Here is a 16,394-nt window from a genome sequence, read left to right on the forward strand (position 1 = left end):
GGAAGCTGTATGCCAGGGGTCAGGGGTCCCTTTACCTTTTTATAGAAGCTCTGCCTTCTGAGCCCTTCCCTACCTGAACCAAGACACCGGGGGGGGGGGTAGCCACAGCGACGGTGCCTTCTCCAAGCTTTCAAAAAGGAGTAGCCCCCCCCCTCTTTACCCTGAAGTCGTCCTCACCTGCAGAGTCTTGTCGAACCACCGATTGCCGCTATTGGAGTAGCTGCCTCCGCCATGCAGCATCTGTGCTGCCAGGCGGCTGCTCGCCAGCGCATCCGAGACTTTCAGGATGGGAGCGTCCAAGCAGACGGTGAAGAGGCTGCGCTGAATGGCACGGGCCGATTCCCGGTTCAGCTTGTCTGGCGGCAAGGAGGGAGAGGGGGGGAAACAATACACGAAGGTTATGGCAGCGCTGCGGTGCAGCAGGGAAGGAGTGTTGCGCTTCCAAGCTGACCAATGTGTTGTTTTGAAGACGTGGACTACAACTCCCATCATCCCTAGCTAGCAGGACCAGTGGTCAGGGATGATGGGAATTGTAGTTCCAAAACATCTGGAGGGCCGAGTTTGGGGGTGCCTGGTGTAGACATCGATGCCTGACCCCTGGCTAACTTTCTTAGCCTCCACGGTTAAGTGTTCAACACTGGGGAGGTCTCAGAAAACTGGATTAAGAGCACGCTGCCACATGCAGGTGTGGAGGATTCCCTGGTTCTGAATGGGGCAACTCTGCCCCTGAAGGACCAGCTGTGCAGCCTGGGAGTCATTTTGGACTCACAGCTGCCCATGGAGGCGCAGGTCAATTCTGTGTCCAGGGCAGCTGTTTACCTGCCCGCGGACTGTCTCGCCAGAGTGGTGAACGCTCTGGTCATCTTGGACTACTGCAATGCGCTCTACGTGGGGCTACCTTTGAAGGTGACCTGGAAACTACAACTAATCCAGAATGCGGCAGCTAGACTGGTTACTGGGAGCGGCCGCCGAGACCATATCACACTGGTCCTGAAAGACCTACATTGTCTCCCAGTAAGTTTCTGAGCACAATTCAACGTGTTGGTGCTGACCATTAAAGCCCTAAACGGCCTCGGCCCACTATACCTGAAGGAGCGTCTCCACCTCCATCATTCAGCCCAGGCACTGAGGTCCAGCTCCGAGGGCCTTCTGGCGGTTCCCTCACTGCGAGAAGTGAAGTTACAGGGAACCAGGCAGAGGGCCTTCTCGGTAGTGGCACCCACCCTGTGGAATGCCCTCCCATCAGATGTCAAGGAAATAAACAACTACATGAAATATTTAAGATAAGATTTGGAAGTATAGGGAGGCTGTAGAGGCAGATTTGTAGAGGTAATATTCAGATTCCGATATAATGGTATAATAAGAATTGTTGTTAAATAATTAATATGGAAAAATAGATGATTGAAGTATAATATAGAAATTTGTTAGTTAAGGTAATAACAAGATAATTGAAGCATGATATAGAAATTACTAAGGATGATATATAATGAAAAGCAGAAAGGAGGGACTTGAGGAAGTCAACAATGTTAAGATACAGTATATGAATGATTTAATATGGTTCTTTTTATTTTTTGTTTCGTGTATTTTGTATCTTTATGTTTTGTGATTTACTGTATGTGATTCTTATTGTATTTTTGTGTTTTTTATGTTCGCTGTTTTTTGGTTTCAGATTTACAAAACTAATAAATCTATTTGGGGGGAGGGGGAAATAAACAAACAACTATGTATCTGGCTTTTAGAAGACATCTGAAGGCAGCCCTGTTTAGTGAAGTTTTTATTGTGATGTTGGGAGCTACCCAGAGTGGCAGGGGAGGCCTGGCCAGATGGGCAAGGTTATTATTATTATTATTATTATTATTATTATTTCATAAAGGAAGCAGTTTATAAGAAGTAAATAAGGAGGCCAGATACAGGATAAAGGAAGTCTTTTATTTGGTTGTTTGTATTGTTGTATGTTATGCTCACTGTATGCTATGTACACGTTTAATAAGGGTGGATATGTGTATTGGGTGGGGTGGGGAGTTTGTGTTATATTGTAAAATAATAATTTTATAGCTGACCCAGTCTCCCTACAGCATGCAGACGCAGAGATACCTCTCATGAGAGTGGTGTAGGCCTGTCCCCATGTGTGTCGGTGGTCACTAGTTAGCACCCCCAGGGGCTCCTTATCGGTCTTCCAAGACTGCGCACGGATTCGCTGGAGCTGCCAGTGCAGCTGGTCAACAGTGAGAGGCGTCCCGTCGCTGTTGTACACTTCAAGTTGGAAAAACTGCAGGAGGCATAAAAAGCAGCATCTTGTAGTAAGGTTTAAGCTTACTGGGAAACGATATATAATGAATTGAGAAGGATGTTTAAAATAACGCTTGTAAAACTTATGGAATATGCAGACATGGCGAAACTTACCAGAAGAATAAGAAATCAAGATAAGAATCTTTTTATAAAAGAGTGGAAGTGGTTTGTTGAATGTTTACAGATAAATTGTAAACAGGTAAGAACATTGGCAGGGTTATTGTAATAACCTGCAGTTTTACAAGAGTATATATTTAAAGTAGATGAATAAATGAGCAAGTTAAGTTAAGTTGGAGATGCAGAATGTATTAAAAATAAAGTTAAGGAACCGCAGAAAGAGGGGGGAAGGAAGTCAAGTTTTGAAACGTTAAAACAACTGTAAAATTAGAGAAATGTATAAACCTGAAAAGCATAAATAAAATAAAATAAAATGCAGTATAGAAGTTAGAGGCACCCGTTCCTGACAGGAAAAACAACCACCTTGTTCTCATCGGGACACACGTCAAGGTGCTGGTTTTAACCTTCTCCCACAAACTGCATTAAAACCTGTGATTCCTACAAACAGAGTGATCTGCCATGTTCAGAGCCACGCAATTTGTCCGTCTAGTACAGCACAGTTAGGGTTTCCATATTTCAAAAAGTGAAAAACTGGACAAAAAAGTTGTTGAGCTTTGGCCAGTCTCATTTAGTTTTTCGGAAATCGCCAAAAAGCCCAACAATTCCGATACGGGCTGCCATACGCCCCCAAGTTTTCCCGGATGTTTTTGTCGCTTTCCGAAAATCCTGCCCGGATGCAGTTTTTAAAGGACAAATCCCAGATTTGCCCAGGAATTCTGGACATATGGCAGCCCTAGTGCAGTTTGCACTCTCCCCCTGCATTTTTTAAAAATAAAATAAACACATTTTATTTATTATTCAGGTTGTTGCACAGCCTACTTTTACAAGTCATGTTGTATTTGATTTGGAAAAGAGAAAGCATATTACAGTGGTGCCTCACTAGACGAATTTAATTCGTTCCACGAGTCGCTTCGTATAGCGAAAAATTCGTTTTGCGAAGCGGCTCCCATAGGAACGCATTGAAGTGCGGTTTCCCATAGGGTGCCTCGCAAGACGGGGGGAATCATCTTGCAAGGCATCCTATGGGACGAAAAAATTCGTCTTGCGAAGCGCGCCATAGGAAACTTCGTCTTGCGAGTCTCCATTGAGTTTTTCGTCTTCTGAGGCATTCGTCTAGCGAGGTACCACTGTATACAGAAAGATACAGAGATATTTTTCACTACGTATGCACAGACAAAACTGAAAATCGTCATGTTAATAAGAAGCAGGACAAATGCATGACTGGAAGTGATTTAACACTTAAAGAGTTTTGGGCACTTCTAACTTAGGCAGACCTGAGTGCTCACTGGAAGGACAGATCCTGAAGCTGAGGCTCCAATACTTTGGCCACCTCATGAGAAGAGAAGACTCCCTGGAAAAGACCCTGATGTTGGGAAAGATTGAGGGCACTAGGAGAAGGGGACGAGAGAGGACGAGATGGTTGGACAGTGTTCCCGAAGCTACGAACATGAGTCTGACCAAACTGCGGGAGGCAGTGCAAGACGGGAGTGCCTGGCGTGCTCTGGTCCATGGGGTCACGAAGAGTCGGACACAAGTAAACTAAACAACAACAACAACAACTTAGGCAGAGCCCAGCCTACACTTGCGAGTCTAGCGGGACAGCGGTAGTTACCTGGAAGTTGCGGACTACCGTGATGTACGTAGGCGGTCTTCGGCCGGGTGGAGGCAGCAAGACGGAATCGTGTTTAGGCCCTGGAAGCCTGCACGAGGCAAAGATGCGGGAATATTGCTCCATACAGAGAGGGTAGCCTCGGGAATATTCGACTAACAGGGTCTGGCTGGCATGAAGGGTGGAAAAGGGGATAAACAAGTCAATGCCTTTCAAATCTCAATCCGTAAGGTTGCTGCTGCTGCTGCTCTGGGCAGTAGAGGTGATATGGGGTGTGTTTTAGACAAGGCAGTCCTCAAAAGCTTATGCCACAATATACGTGTTAGCCTTTATCGTCACGTATGCTCTTGAGGACTACTTATTAATTTGTTTAACAAATTTATAGAGCATTTCACAGCAGAAAGCTGCCGAAGCAGGGTGCAGGAGAGAAGCAGAATGAAAGACCAAGTTCCGAAAAGCCATTTTGGAAAACTCTAAAAACGATACAGCTATCTTTACAAGTTCTAAAAACAACAGGACATTTTCTTTCAGCTATACAGTTGCTCCATAAAGGACTGGGTCACCCCTCGGGGAAACGCTTCTTTAAACAACGGGAGGCTCGCGGCCGGCTTCCCTGCAACGGCGCCCGCAGCCCGAGAAGAGGGCGAGGGCGGCGCTGCCGGCGGGGCTTGAGTGCTGCTCCTCCAGCAGAGAAGACGCTCCGGGCACAGCGCGGCACGGCGGAGGCGCCCTCCAAAGCGCCTCCAGAACTTGGCACTGTGGCGCCTTGCGCCAGTAGCCTCTATGGCTAAGACGCCCCTGTGTGTCTTCTTATTTCGTAGTATATAATAAAATTGTAAGGATGTCGCCACGTTGCAATTTGAATGGTCACCAACAGGTGGCCCCCTGAGCTGCAGTGTGAGAAGAGGACAGGAATACTCACTGGTCAATCTTTGCCTTGAAATCCAACACACCAGCAATGAGCTTTGCAGCAAACCTACATGAAGGAGAGATTAAAAATAAAATCCCATGTTAAACACTCCATAGAGAAACCTCAAGCTCCAGTATTCATGCACCACTGGTCCTGGACTGCACAATAAACACGCTAAAATAGATTCCCTACTTAATAAAAACCATTGCTTTTGTTATTATGACCGACCAACTAAAAGGGGAAAAGATCAAAGAAGAAAGCTTCCAAGTTCTCAAGAGCTCTCCATCAAGCTAAGCTGGGCAATCCTTATTAGTTTTATACCTGTTAGAAAAAGTAATTATTTTTCAATGTGAGAGTGAAGCATGCCTCCAGTTATAATTCAGGAGCAGGGAAGTGTGATTTGGATATAGAAAGCTTGGGAAACGAAGCTTATCTGTGCTTTATGCACAACTATGTGTTTCAGAGCTTCAGAGAGCAGAGATTTCTTTGAGCACCCTTCTGAACAAAGAGACATGTTTTTAAGGATTGTATTTATACCTTACTTTTCAAGGGGGTAAAGCCTTTACTGAGCAGCTCGCAACATAGCTGAGCTAGTATAAATACAATTTAAAACATCCTCCCATGTACCTTCTCGGTCTCTCTTTAGAATTTTGGATTTAACTATTCAATTAGGAATAAATATTACATTGCCCAGGTAATGTTTAATTGTGGTGTTGTAAAATTCACAATAAAGTCCGTATAGCAGGCATCCCCAAACTGCGGCCCTCCAGATGTTTTGGCCTACTACTCCCATGATCCCTAGCTAACAGGACCAGTGGTTGGGGAAGAAGGGAATTGTAGTCCAAAACATCTGGAGGGCCGAAGTTTGGGGATGCCTGCCGTATAGTCTGTATAGTTAAAGCTATGGTTTTCCCAGTAGTGATATATGGAAGTGAGAGCTGGACCATAAAGAAGGCTGATCGCCGAAGAATTGATGCTTTTGAATTATGGTGCTGGAGGAGACTCTTGAGAGTCCCATGGACTGCAAGAAGATCAAACCTATCAATTCTTAAGGAAATCAGCCCTGAGTGCTCCCTGGAAGGACAGATCGTGAAGCTGAGGCTCCAATACTCTGGCCACCTCATGAGAAGAGAAGACTCCCTGGAAAAGACCCTGATGTTGGGAAAGATGGAGGGCACAAGGAAAAGGGGACGACAGAGAACGTGATGGTTGGACAGTGTTCTGGAAGCTATGAACATGAGTCTGACCAAACTGCGGGAGGCAGTAGAAGACAGGAGTGCCTGGTGTGCTCTGGTCCATGGGGTCACGAAGAGTTGGACACGACTAAACAACAACAACAAAAATTCACAAAACTATGGTTATGCTAAATACAAAAGAGAGAGCTGATAGCACCAGATTAGAACCAAGGCTCCTTGATCAGAAATCAAATACCAGAACACAGGTTTTTAATCACCAAGAAATCTATGTAAGGGCACCAGATAAGCCCCGTATATTTCTATAAACAGGTTTGTTTACATCATAAATTAAATCCTACTACCATTTTGCACACACCAGGGACTTGATCTGCAGTCAGATTCTCTACCACTGAGCTAAATGTGGAGAAGCCATCTCTGTGCCACCACTTATCTTATTTTACACCACCATTCATTAAATCCATGTTACCCACCACAAGTTATTGGAGAAAGCAGGATGGTGGCAAACCAGAAACAAATTCCTCTAAAAAGAGGGGGCACCCGGACTTGAACCAGGGACCTCTTGATCTGCAGTCAAATGCTCTACCGCTGAGCTATACCCCCGGCACACAGACATGTCTGCTTAGGGTGCCTTCTTATGGATACTGGTTTTGCAGCATAGTTCTCCTACTGCCTACTTATGACTAATGGCTTTTTAAATGCTCTACCTACAGGAAACTCTGATCTTCTTCTGTCTTAATGTAAAGGTAAAGGGACCCCTGACCATTAGGTCCAGCCATGACCGACTCTGGGGTTGCAGCGCTCATCTCGCGTTATTGGCCGAGGGAGCTGGTGTACAGCTTCCAGGTCATGTGGCCAGCATGACAAAGCCACTTCTGGCGAACCAGAGCAGCACACGGAAACGCCGTTTTCCTTCTCACTGTAGCGGTACCTATTTATCTACAGTGATACCTCTACTTACGAATAACTCTACTTGCGAATATTTCTACTTACGAACGGAGCTCCGTCCGCCATCTTGGATGTGGTTTAGATAGGATTTTTTTCTACTTATGAATTTTTAGATAGGGTTGCTTCGACTTACGAATTTTTTCTCCCAATGCATTCCTATGGGATTCGACTTACAATTTTTTCCGACTTACAAATGTGCGTTCGGAACGCATTAAATCCGTAAGTAGAGGTACCACTGTACTTGCACTTTGACGTGCTTTCAAACTGCTAGGTTGGCAGGAGCAAGGACCGAGCAACGGGAGCTCACCCTGTCGCGGGGATTCGAACCACCGACCTTCCGATCGGCAAGCCCTAGGCTCTGTGGTTTAACCCACAGCGCCACCCGCATCCTTCTGTCTTAGTATATATCAAAATTGTAAGGATGTCATCAGGCTGCCGTTTGTATGACCACCAGCAGGAGGCCGCACAAACTGCAGTGTCAAAACAGAGCAGGTGAGCAGCTCAGGCAGGCTGTTGGGGCGTAGCCCAGGCAAGACACAGAGGAATCGGCAGGATGGACTGAGGCAGCTCCCCAGCAACCATCCTGCTCTGCCACTGCTGCTGCTTCCCACCTCACAACTTTCTCCATTCCCCTCTTCCTCCACCAGCAGCAGTGGCATGTAGTGAAAAGACGCCCTGTGTTCCCCCTGCTACCACAACTGGTGGGGTGGGGAGAGGACCCCCCACTGCCACAGGAATTGAGAGGGGGAAACCTCTGCATCGTGAATTGCAGGCTTCCTTCTCTTGGTAGTAGGGGCAATGAAGGTGAGAAGTCACTGAATGCCGGTTGTGGGGCATGCAGGGAAGCTTGACATAGAATCATAGAGTTGGAAGAGACTGCAAGGGCCATCCAGTCCAACCCCCTGCCAAGCAGGAAACACCATCAAAGCATTCTTGACATGTGGTTGTCAAGCCTCTGCTTAAATACCTCCAAAGGAGGAGACTCCACCACACTCCTTGGTAGCAAATTCCACTGTCGAACAGCTCTTACTGTCAGGAAGTTCTTCCTAATGTTTAGGTGGAATCTTCTTTCTTGTAGTTTGAATCCATTGCTCCGTGTCCACTTCTCTGGAGCAGCAGGAAACAACCTTTCTCCCACCTCTATATGACATCCTTTTATATATTTGAACATGGCTATCATATCACCCCTTAACCTTCTCTTCTCCAGGCTAAACATATATGTGTGGTGGCAAGACCGTCGGCTTGGTCTATGCCACATGACCGCTTTTGGCCAACAGCAGCTATCTGCGGTGTTGGAAAGTAGACAGAGTAATGGAGCTTGCCCTGAACTGCCTCAGCAGCTACAACTGCATTTCAGAAGATGGCTGGTGGATTGGGTGAACTATGAAGGATATGGAACGTTGGTGAGATGTAAAAGGAGGGGAATTTGCAAGGGGTGGCGAGTTTGGCAGGGGGTAGTAAATGGGTGGAGCAATGTGAGCAGGGGCACAGTCTCAGTTACATAGTATTCCACTAAACCCATCTATGAGATTTCCCATTACAAGCTATTGGGGAAAACAAGGTGCTGGCAACACCTGGAAATACATTCCTCTAAAAAAAGAGGGGGCACCCGGACTTGAACCAGGGACCTCTTGATCTGCAGTCAAATGCTCTACCGCTGAGCTATACCCCCGGCACATAGGAATGTCTGCCCAGGAAGCCTTCTTATGGATACCAGTTTTGCCACATAGTTCTCTACCATGTACTTTCGACTAATGGTTTTAAACGCTCTACCTACAGGCAACTGATTCCACATCAAGCTTTCTACTGAGGAATAACCTCCTGCAAATCTCTGTGTTGCAAAGTGTTCTAGAGCAGAGTCAGTTCACACGGAGGCCACAGCTTTAGGCCCAACAACAATCCCCTGGAAATTATTACATATGAGAACACTACCTGCACTTCCTCTAGAGCCACATGGCAGGGGAAGATCAGTAAAGGCGGGCAATTTTATTTTCTTTTTAACCACCACTGATCTTCTTATTTCGTAGTATATAATAAAACTGTAAGGATGTCGCCACGTTGCAATTTGAATGGTCACCAACAGGTGGCCCCCTGAGCCGCAGTGTGAGAAGAGGACAGGAAGCCAGCAGCTGAGGGAAGCAGACAAGAGTAAGCAGTGTCTCAAATTCCTCCTGTCACTGGTGGGGAGGAGAGAAACAAAGAGGAGATAGAATTCCTCCCCTTCGTCCTCCTGCCCTGCTGCAGTTGGAAGCAAGAGGGAAAAAAGCCTGCAATTTAATACACAGGCTTTTTTCTTTCAGCCGTGGGGTGAAATGACCATGAGACACCACTTCCCAACACTGTGCCGCTGCTTACTGATCAAATGCTCATGCTACCATGCAATGTGCCAAGATCCCTGCCACTTCTGCCTCTCAGGAAACAACAGTGGCCTGCAATGCTAGGAAGCTGGGAGAGCAAGGCAGAACTAGCTGCACTTCCTCACCAGCCCCTTTAAAAAATAGGGTCTGTGTGTTTCACATCTGGGTTTCACAGTCGTGCCCATATTGGACGCGCATAAAATGGTTGCAGCTTCTATTTCCTTAAACCCGTCTTCCATAAGCTACTGGAGAAAGTGAGGAGGTGGCAAACTAGAAACAAATTAGTCTAAAAAGAGGGGGCACCCGGACTTGAACCAGGGACCTCTTGATCTGCAGTCAAATGCTCTACCGCTGAGCTATACCCCCGGCACACAGACATGTCTGCTTAGGGTGCCTTCTTATGGATACTGGTTTTGCCACCTAGTTTTTACCATGTACTTACGAGTAATGATTTTAAATACTCTACCCTACAGGAAACTCTGGTTGCATCATTTTTTCTACAGAGGAACAACCTGCTGCTAATTTCTGGGTTCTTGAGCAGAGTCAGCTCACATAGTGCATTAGCTATTTCTTTGGGCCCACCACCCCCTTGCAAACTCTGAGAACAACAGCTTAAACATCCTATATTTGCACATGGCAGCGGAAGATCAGTAAAGGTGAGGAAACCATCCTTCCACCCTCACCCATCTTTTGTCTTAGTATATAATAAAACTGTAAGGATGTCATCACATTGCCGTTTGTATGGTCACTGATAGATGGCCACAGAAAGTGCAGTGTGAGAACAGAACAGTAGGCTGGCAGATCAGGAGTGAGGAGCAGAGAGCATGGAGACAGAGGTAACCTGATGTGCCTGCCACCATGCAATGCGCTGAACTCTGCGCATCTTCCCCTTTCGGTAAGAAGCAGGAGCCTGCGATGTTGGGAAGGCAGGAGAACAGCAGAGCCCCACCTGCCACTAAAAAGAGGGGGCACCCGGACTTGAACCAGGGACCTCTTGATCTGCAGTCAAATGCTCTACCGCTGAGCTATACCCCCGGCACATAGGCTTGTCTGCCCAGCAAGCCTTCTTATGGATACCAGTTTTGCCACATAGTTCTCTACCATGTACTTTCGACTTAAACGCCCTACCTACAGGCAACTCATTCCACATCAAGCTTTCTACTGAGGAATAACCTCCTGCAAATCTCTGTGTTGCAAAGTGTTCTAGAGCAGAGTCAGTTCACACAGAGGCCACAGCTTTAGGCCCAACAACAATCCCCTGAAAATTATTACATATGAGAACACTACCTGCACTTCCTCTAGAGCCACTAGGCAGGGGAAGATCAGTAAAGACGGGCAATTTTATTTTATTTTTAACCACCACTGATCTTCTTATTTCGTAGTATATAATAAAACTGTAAGGATGTTGCCACGTTGCAATTTGTTTTTTTTTAAATATAATTTTTATTAGATTTTAACAAGAAATACAAGAAAAAAGAAAAAGGCACAAAAAAGAAAAATACATAAAAAAACGACAAAAAAAACAAAAAAAACAAAAAAACAAAAACAGATTCAGACTTCCTCATTTCCCCTTCTTGAGTTCTTATTGTTAAAAATAGTTCTCGCATTTTCCCATTCTAACTTCACATTCTTTTTTCTAAATTTCAACTTTTTCATCTTTTTCATTGCTATTATCCATTCTCCTTGTACTTTAACCTCTTTTCTCTTAACATCCTCTCTCCAAAATTATTATTATCTAATCCCTAGTCTCTTTCCCTTACCCAAAAATATATAAGATTCACATCCTAATTTATTACCCATTTACTTCCACCCACACAACAAAGTTCCCACCCCCCCTTCCCTGGAATCGAAGTCTCCAGATGAATCAGCCAGGTTCTTCATACAATCCTTAATACATTCCGAGATCAGACCATATTATTTCAGACAATACCAAATAATCCAAGACCTCTCAACCCACCCCTAGTCTGTCCCATACCAACTTTTGCCGAACTCTTGCCCCCCTCTTCTGTAATCCCATCACTTTGTATCTTTGCACCTTTTCATCCTCTTTCTGCCCCCCAACTGTTTGTGTCCTCCCCTCTCTCACCGGGGCGCTGATTTTCCCAACCTCTTTTTTGGGGTGCTTTTTTGCTTTTACCCTCTCCTGTTTCACTTCTCTCACCAGTGAAACAGTGTTTTCTCCTACTTTCCCTCCCTGTTCCACCCCTCCCACCAGTAAAACAGTGTTCTTTTCAGGAAATAAATCCATTGGTTCAGCATATTGTCCTTCAGTATTATCTTTCTCCTCTTCTATGTTTTTTACATACGTCACTCCAGCACAGTCCTGGTCTTCCAATCTTTTTTCTTCTCCCTTCTCCTGCTCTTCTATATCTGTTGGATCCTGTGTTTTACAGTCAAAAACAAATGTCTCGACAGTCTCTTCTCTCAGAAAGTTTACATCAAGCTTGGAGATGCTCACTTGCTTAGTAAGATCCAAAATTGTTGCCAATATTAAGTCCCACTGTGTGACTTCCTGTCCACTCTCTGGAACCTTCTCTCCTATTCCTTTGTCTAAAACCTCCTCCATCTTTGTACAGACCGGCCGTGGAGTTGAAATTTTAGTCCAATATATATGAAAAGTGAACAAATAGGCAAAAAGCCAAGAATCCAGTCCCACTTGGTCAGAATCTCTCTCTTTACTCCTTCTTTTCCTCAGAGTCAATACTGAGCAGCCTCAAGGCAAAACAAGTCCTCTTTCACTGTTTACAGCTCTCAGTCTCTCACATTCAGCCAGACACATTCCTTTGTATTGTGACGTTAATCAGCAAACTGACTGATCTTTCCTTTGACCCGTCTCATGCTGGATCTCAGTCTTTTGCAGAGATAAATACACCGCTTACTTTTTCCTTTACTCTGCCTCAGGAAAAAGCTCTTTTTACAGCATTTCTGGGTTTTCTAGCTTGCTGCGATCTTTAGTTACTCAATCGGGGGGAGATGACTTCCCTTTTTAATCTCCGCCTCCCACTGCCAAATTCTTGTTTCAAATTGATTGGTTTCAACTTACTTCGTCCAGATCGTAACTTTTTCAGGAAGAATCCACCGCCTGCAGGTTGGAGGCTCGGAGCTTCGCTTCTTGGAGGTAACGATGGTATGCCTAAAATGGCTCCCGCGACTGCCACTCGGCTGGCTCTCAGGGGCTCTTGCGGGCTTCCTGGGCAGCTGAGGAGTCGCTTCTGGAGCTCCGCCAGGCAAAATTTGCCCCCTGGACGCTCAACCAGGGGTATTTACGGGGATCCGCGTGCCCCCGCGGATTTCCCCCCCCTCCGCGATGCCAGAAACCTCGCAGCGCGAGGTTTCTGCGCCTCCATTTTCCAGCGCGGCAGACCGGAAGTCGCCACGTTGCAATTTGAATGGTCACCAACAGGTGGCCCCCTGAGCCGCAGTGTGAGAAGAGGACAGGAAGCCAGCAGCTGAGGGAAGCAGACAAGAGTAAGCAATGTCTCAAATTCCTCCTGTCACTGGTGGAGAGGAGAGGAACAAAGAGGAGATGGAATTCCCCCCCTTCGTCCTCCTGCCCTGCTGCAGTTGGAAGCAAGAGAAAAAAGCCTGCAATTTAATACACAGGCTTCTTTCTTTCAGCCATGGGGGGGGGAATGACCACAAAACACAACTTCCCAACACTGTGCCGCTGCTTACTGATCAAATGCCCATGCTACCATGCAATGCGCCAAGATCCCTGCCACCTCTCCCTCTCAGGAAACAGCATAGAATCATAGAGTTGGAAGAGACCACAAGGGCCATCCAGTTCAACCCCCTGCCGAGCAGGAAACACCATCAAAGCAGTGGCCTGCAATGCTGGGAAGCTGGGAGAGCAAGGCAGAACCAGCTGTACTTCCTCACCAGCCCCTTTAAAAAATAGGGTGTGTGTGTGTTTCACATCTGGGTTTGGAGCAATGTGCATAGTCGTGCCCATATTGAACGTGCATAAAATGGTTGCAGCTTCTATTTCCTTAAACCCGTCTTCCATAAGCTATTGGAGAAAGTGAGGAGGTGGCAAACCAGAAACAAATTCCTCTAAAAATAGGGGGCACCCGGACTTGAACCAGGGACCTCTTGATCTGCAGTCAAATGCTCTACCGCTGAGCTATACCCCCAGCACACAGACATGTCTGCTTAGGATGCCTTCTTATGGATACTGGTTTTGCCACCTAGTTTTTACCATGTACTTACGAGTAATGATTTTAAATACTCTACCCTACAGGAAACTCTGGTTGCATCATTTTTTTCTACAGAGGAACAACCTGCTGCTAATTTCTGGGTTCTTGAGCAGAGTCAGCTCACATAGTGCACTAGCTATTTCTTTGGGCCCACCCACCCCCTTGCAAACTGAGATCACGTCTGAGAACAACAGCTTAAACATCCTATATTTGCACAAGGCAGAGAAAGATCAGTAAAGGTGAGGAAACCATCCTTCCACCCTCACCCATCTTTTGTCTTAGTATATAATAAAACTGTAAGGATGTCGTCACGTTGCAGTTTGTATAGTCACTGATAGATGGCCACACAAACTGCAGTGTGAGAACAGAACAGTAGGCTGGCAGATCAGGAGTGAGGAGCATGGTGACAGAGGTAACCTGATGTGCCTGCCACAATGCAATGCGCTGAACTCTGCGCACCTTCCCCTTTCGGTAAGAAGCAGGAGCCTGCGATGTTGGGAAGGCAGGAGAACAGCAGAGCCCCACCTGCCACTAAAAAGAGGGGGCACCCGGACTTGAACCAGGGACCTCTTGATCTGCAGTCAAATGCTCTACCGCTGAGCTATACCCCCGGCACATATCCATGTTTGCCCAGCAAGCCTTCTTATGGATACGGGTTTTGCCACATTGTTCTCTACTGTGTACTTACGACTAATGGTTTTAATTGCTCTACCTTATAGGCAACTTTTGCCACATCATTTTTTCCCCCTGCTGAGCAACCACCTCCTGCAAATCTCTGCGTTGCAAAATGTTGTTGAGTACATAGTCAACTCATGCAGAGTCCTGGCCCAACCATCACCTGCTTGCCGGCTGAGAGGACACCTGTGAAAACTTCGTACACTTCCTATTGTTGCACAAGGCAGGGGAAGATTAGTAAAGTTGGGGAAATCACCTTTCTACCATCACTGATCTTCCTGTTCTACATTAAATTTCATTAAAAGCATCTCCTACCATGTTACCCACCACAAGTTACTGGAGAAAGCAGAATGGTAGCAAACCAGAAAACAAATTCCTCTAAAAAGAGGGGGCACCCGGACTTGAACCAGGGACCTCTTGATCTGCAGTCAAATGCTCTACCGCTGAGCTATACCCCCGGTACATAGGCATGCCTGCCCAGCAAGCCTTCTTGTGGATACTGGTTTTGCCACATAGTTCTCCTACTGTGTACTTATGACTAACCACTGCAAACATTATACCTACCAGGCAACGCTTCCACATCAATCTGTGTATTGCAAAGGGTTTCTGGAGCAGCCTGGTGGCCTCCAGATGTTTAGAACGTCCAACCCTCATCAGTCCAAACAGCTGGAGGACACAGCTAGTCTATGTGTTCGGAACCTTGAGGCTGGACTACTGTAATGTGCTCTATGTGGAGCTACCCTTGGGCCCGGCTCAAAAGCTCTGGCTGGTGCAGAATGTGGTGGCTGAGTTGCTGAAGGAACATCTGGTCAACAACATGTGACAACATTGTTCAAGCATCTGCACTGGCTGCTCATCTACTACTAAGCCCGAATCGAGGTCCCTGGATTAATTCACAAAGCCCTGAACAACATACGTTCTGGGTACCCAGGGTACGAGTTCCGGCTCGATCCCTGAAATTTGCCAGAGCATCACTGGTTGTTCCCTGAGATGGCAAGTCTCATTTGACAACAGGGAACTGAGCCTTTAATGTCACAGAATACTAGAACTGTAGAATTGGAAGGGACCTCCAAAGGTCATCTAGTAAAAGGTAAAGGACCCATGGACAGTTAAGTCCAGTCAAAGGCAACTATGGGGTTCTCGCTTTCAGGCCGAGGGAGTCGGCGTTTGTCCACAGACAGCTTTCCAGGTCATGTGGCCAGCATGACTAAACCACTACTGGTGCACGGAGGACTGTGACGAGTGTCAGAGCGCATGGAAACGCCGTTTACCTTCCCGCTGTAGCGGTACCTATTTATCTACTTGCACTTTGATGTGCTTTCGAACTGCTAGGTTGGCAGGAGCTGGGACAGAGCAACAGGAGCTCGCTCCGTCACGGGGATTTGAACCGCTGACCTTCTGATCGGCAAGCCCTAGGCTCAGTGGTTTAGACCACAGCGCCACCCGTGCCCCTATTTTCTATATGTACGGGGCTATAACACCCAGATAGGATTTATTCCTCCTTTCCCCCAAAGAGGGGGTAAGAAAAGCTGGATCTGCAGTCAAATGCTCTACCACCAAGCTACCTCCTTCAACAGACAGGGAGCGGAGTTATCTTTAAGAACTCTTAATTATGGATATAGGATTTGCCCAATCAGATGTTTCCAGAAAAAAGTGTTACCCACCATGAGCTTTTGAGGTAATGGAAGAAGATGTAGACATGCCTTTAAAAAGTTGGGAAGCACCTGAGCTTGAATCAGGCACCTCTTAGTCTGCTATTGCTGCTATTACAGTGGTGCCTCGCAAGACGAATATAATTCGTTCCACGAGTCAATTAGTTTTGCGAAAAATTCGTCTTGCGAATCGCAGTTTCCCATAGGAATGCATTGAAATTTCTTTTTTTGCCCATAGGAACGCATTAATTAAATTTCAATGCATTCCTATGGGAAACCGCAATTTGCAAGACGAATTTTTCGCAAAACGAATTAGTCTTGCGAGTCACCATCAGATCGCAAGATGCATTCGTCTTGCAAAAATTCATCTTGCGAGGTACCACTGTATTATTATTATTATTATTATTATTATTATTATTATTAATTACCTGTCCTTCATCCTAAGGTC

General features: G+C 46.2%; 1 protein-coding gene and 7 non-coding genes across 8 annotated transcripts in view; all 8 read right to left on the minus strand.

The window, feature by feature from the left end:
• Nucleotides 1–16,394, minus strand: part of LOC118081028 (carnitine O-acetyltransferase) — a 40,924-nt gene that overhangs the window by 14,893 nt on the left and 9,637 nt on the right. Inside the window, exons 4-7 of the mRNA XM_035107123.2 lie at nt 4,938–4,991; nt 4,019–4,184; nt 2,095–2,269; nt 178–356 (exon numbers count right to left, since the gene is read on the minus strand). Of these exons, the coding sequence (XP_034963014.1) occupies nt 178–356; nt 2,095–2,269; nt 4,019–4,184; nt 4,938–4,991 (574 nt within the window). The remainder of the gene's footprint in view (nt 1–177; nt 357–2,094; nt 2,270–4,018; nt 4,185–4,937; nt 4,992–16,394) is intronic.
• TRNAC-GCA (transfer RNA cysteine (anticodon GCA)) lies at nt 6,650–6,721 on the minus strand. The gene has a single exon. It is a non-coding gene; the product is annotated as a tRNA-Cys (tRNA).
• TRNAC-GCA (transfer RNA cysteine (anticodon GCA)) lies at nt 8,667–8,738 on the minus strand. The gene has a single exon. It is a non-coding gene; the product is annotated as a tRNA-Cys (tRNA).
• On the minus strand, nt 9,718–9,789 carry TRNAC-GCA (transfer RNA cysteine (anticodon GCA)). The gene has a single exon. It is a non-coding gene; the product is annotated as a tRNA-Cys (tRNA).
• Nucleotides 10,387–10,458, minus strand: TRNAC-GCA (transfer RNA cysteine (anticodon GCA)). Its single transcript has one exon. It is a non-coding gene; the product is annotated as a tRNA-Cys (tRNA).
• On the minus strand, nt 13,485–13,556 carry TRNAC-GCA (transfer RNA cysteine (anticodon GCA)). Its single transcript has one exon. It is a non-coding gene; the product is annotated as a tRNA-Cys (tRNA).
• TRNAC-GCA (transfer RNA cysteine (anticodon GCA)) lies at nt 14,159–14,230 on the minus strand. Its single transcript has one exon. It is a non-coding gene; the product is annotated as a tRNA-Cys (tRNA).
• Nucleotides 14,681–14,752, minus strand: TRNAC-GCA (transfer RNA cysteine (anticodon GCA)). The gene has a single exon. It is a non-coding gene; the product is annotated as a tRNA-Cys (tRNA).

Source organism: Zootoca vivipara, chromosome 2 (genome assembly GCF_963506605.1).
Source record: "Zootoca vivipara chromosome 2, rZooViv1.1, whole genome shotgun sequence".
Lineage (NCBI taxonomy): Eukaryota > Metazoa > Chordata > Lepidosauria > Squamata > Lacertidae > Zootoca > Zootoca vivipara.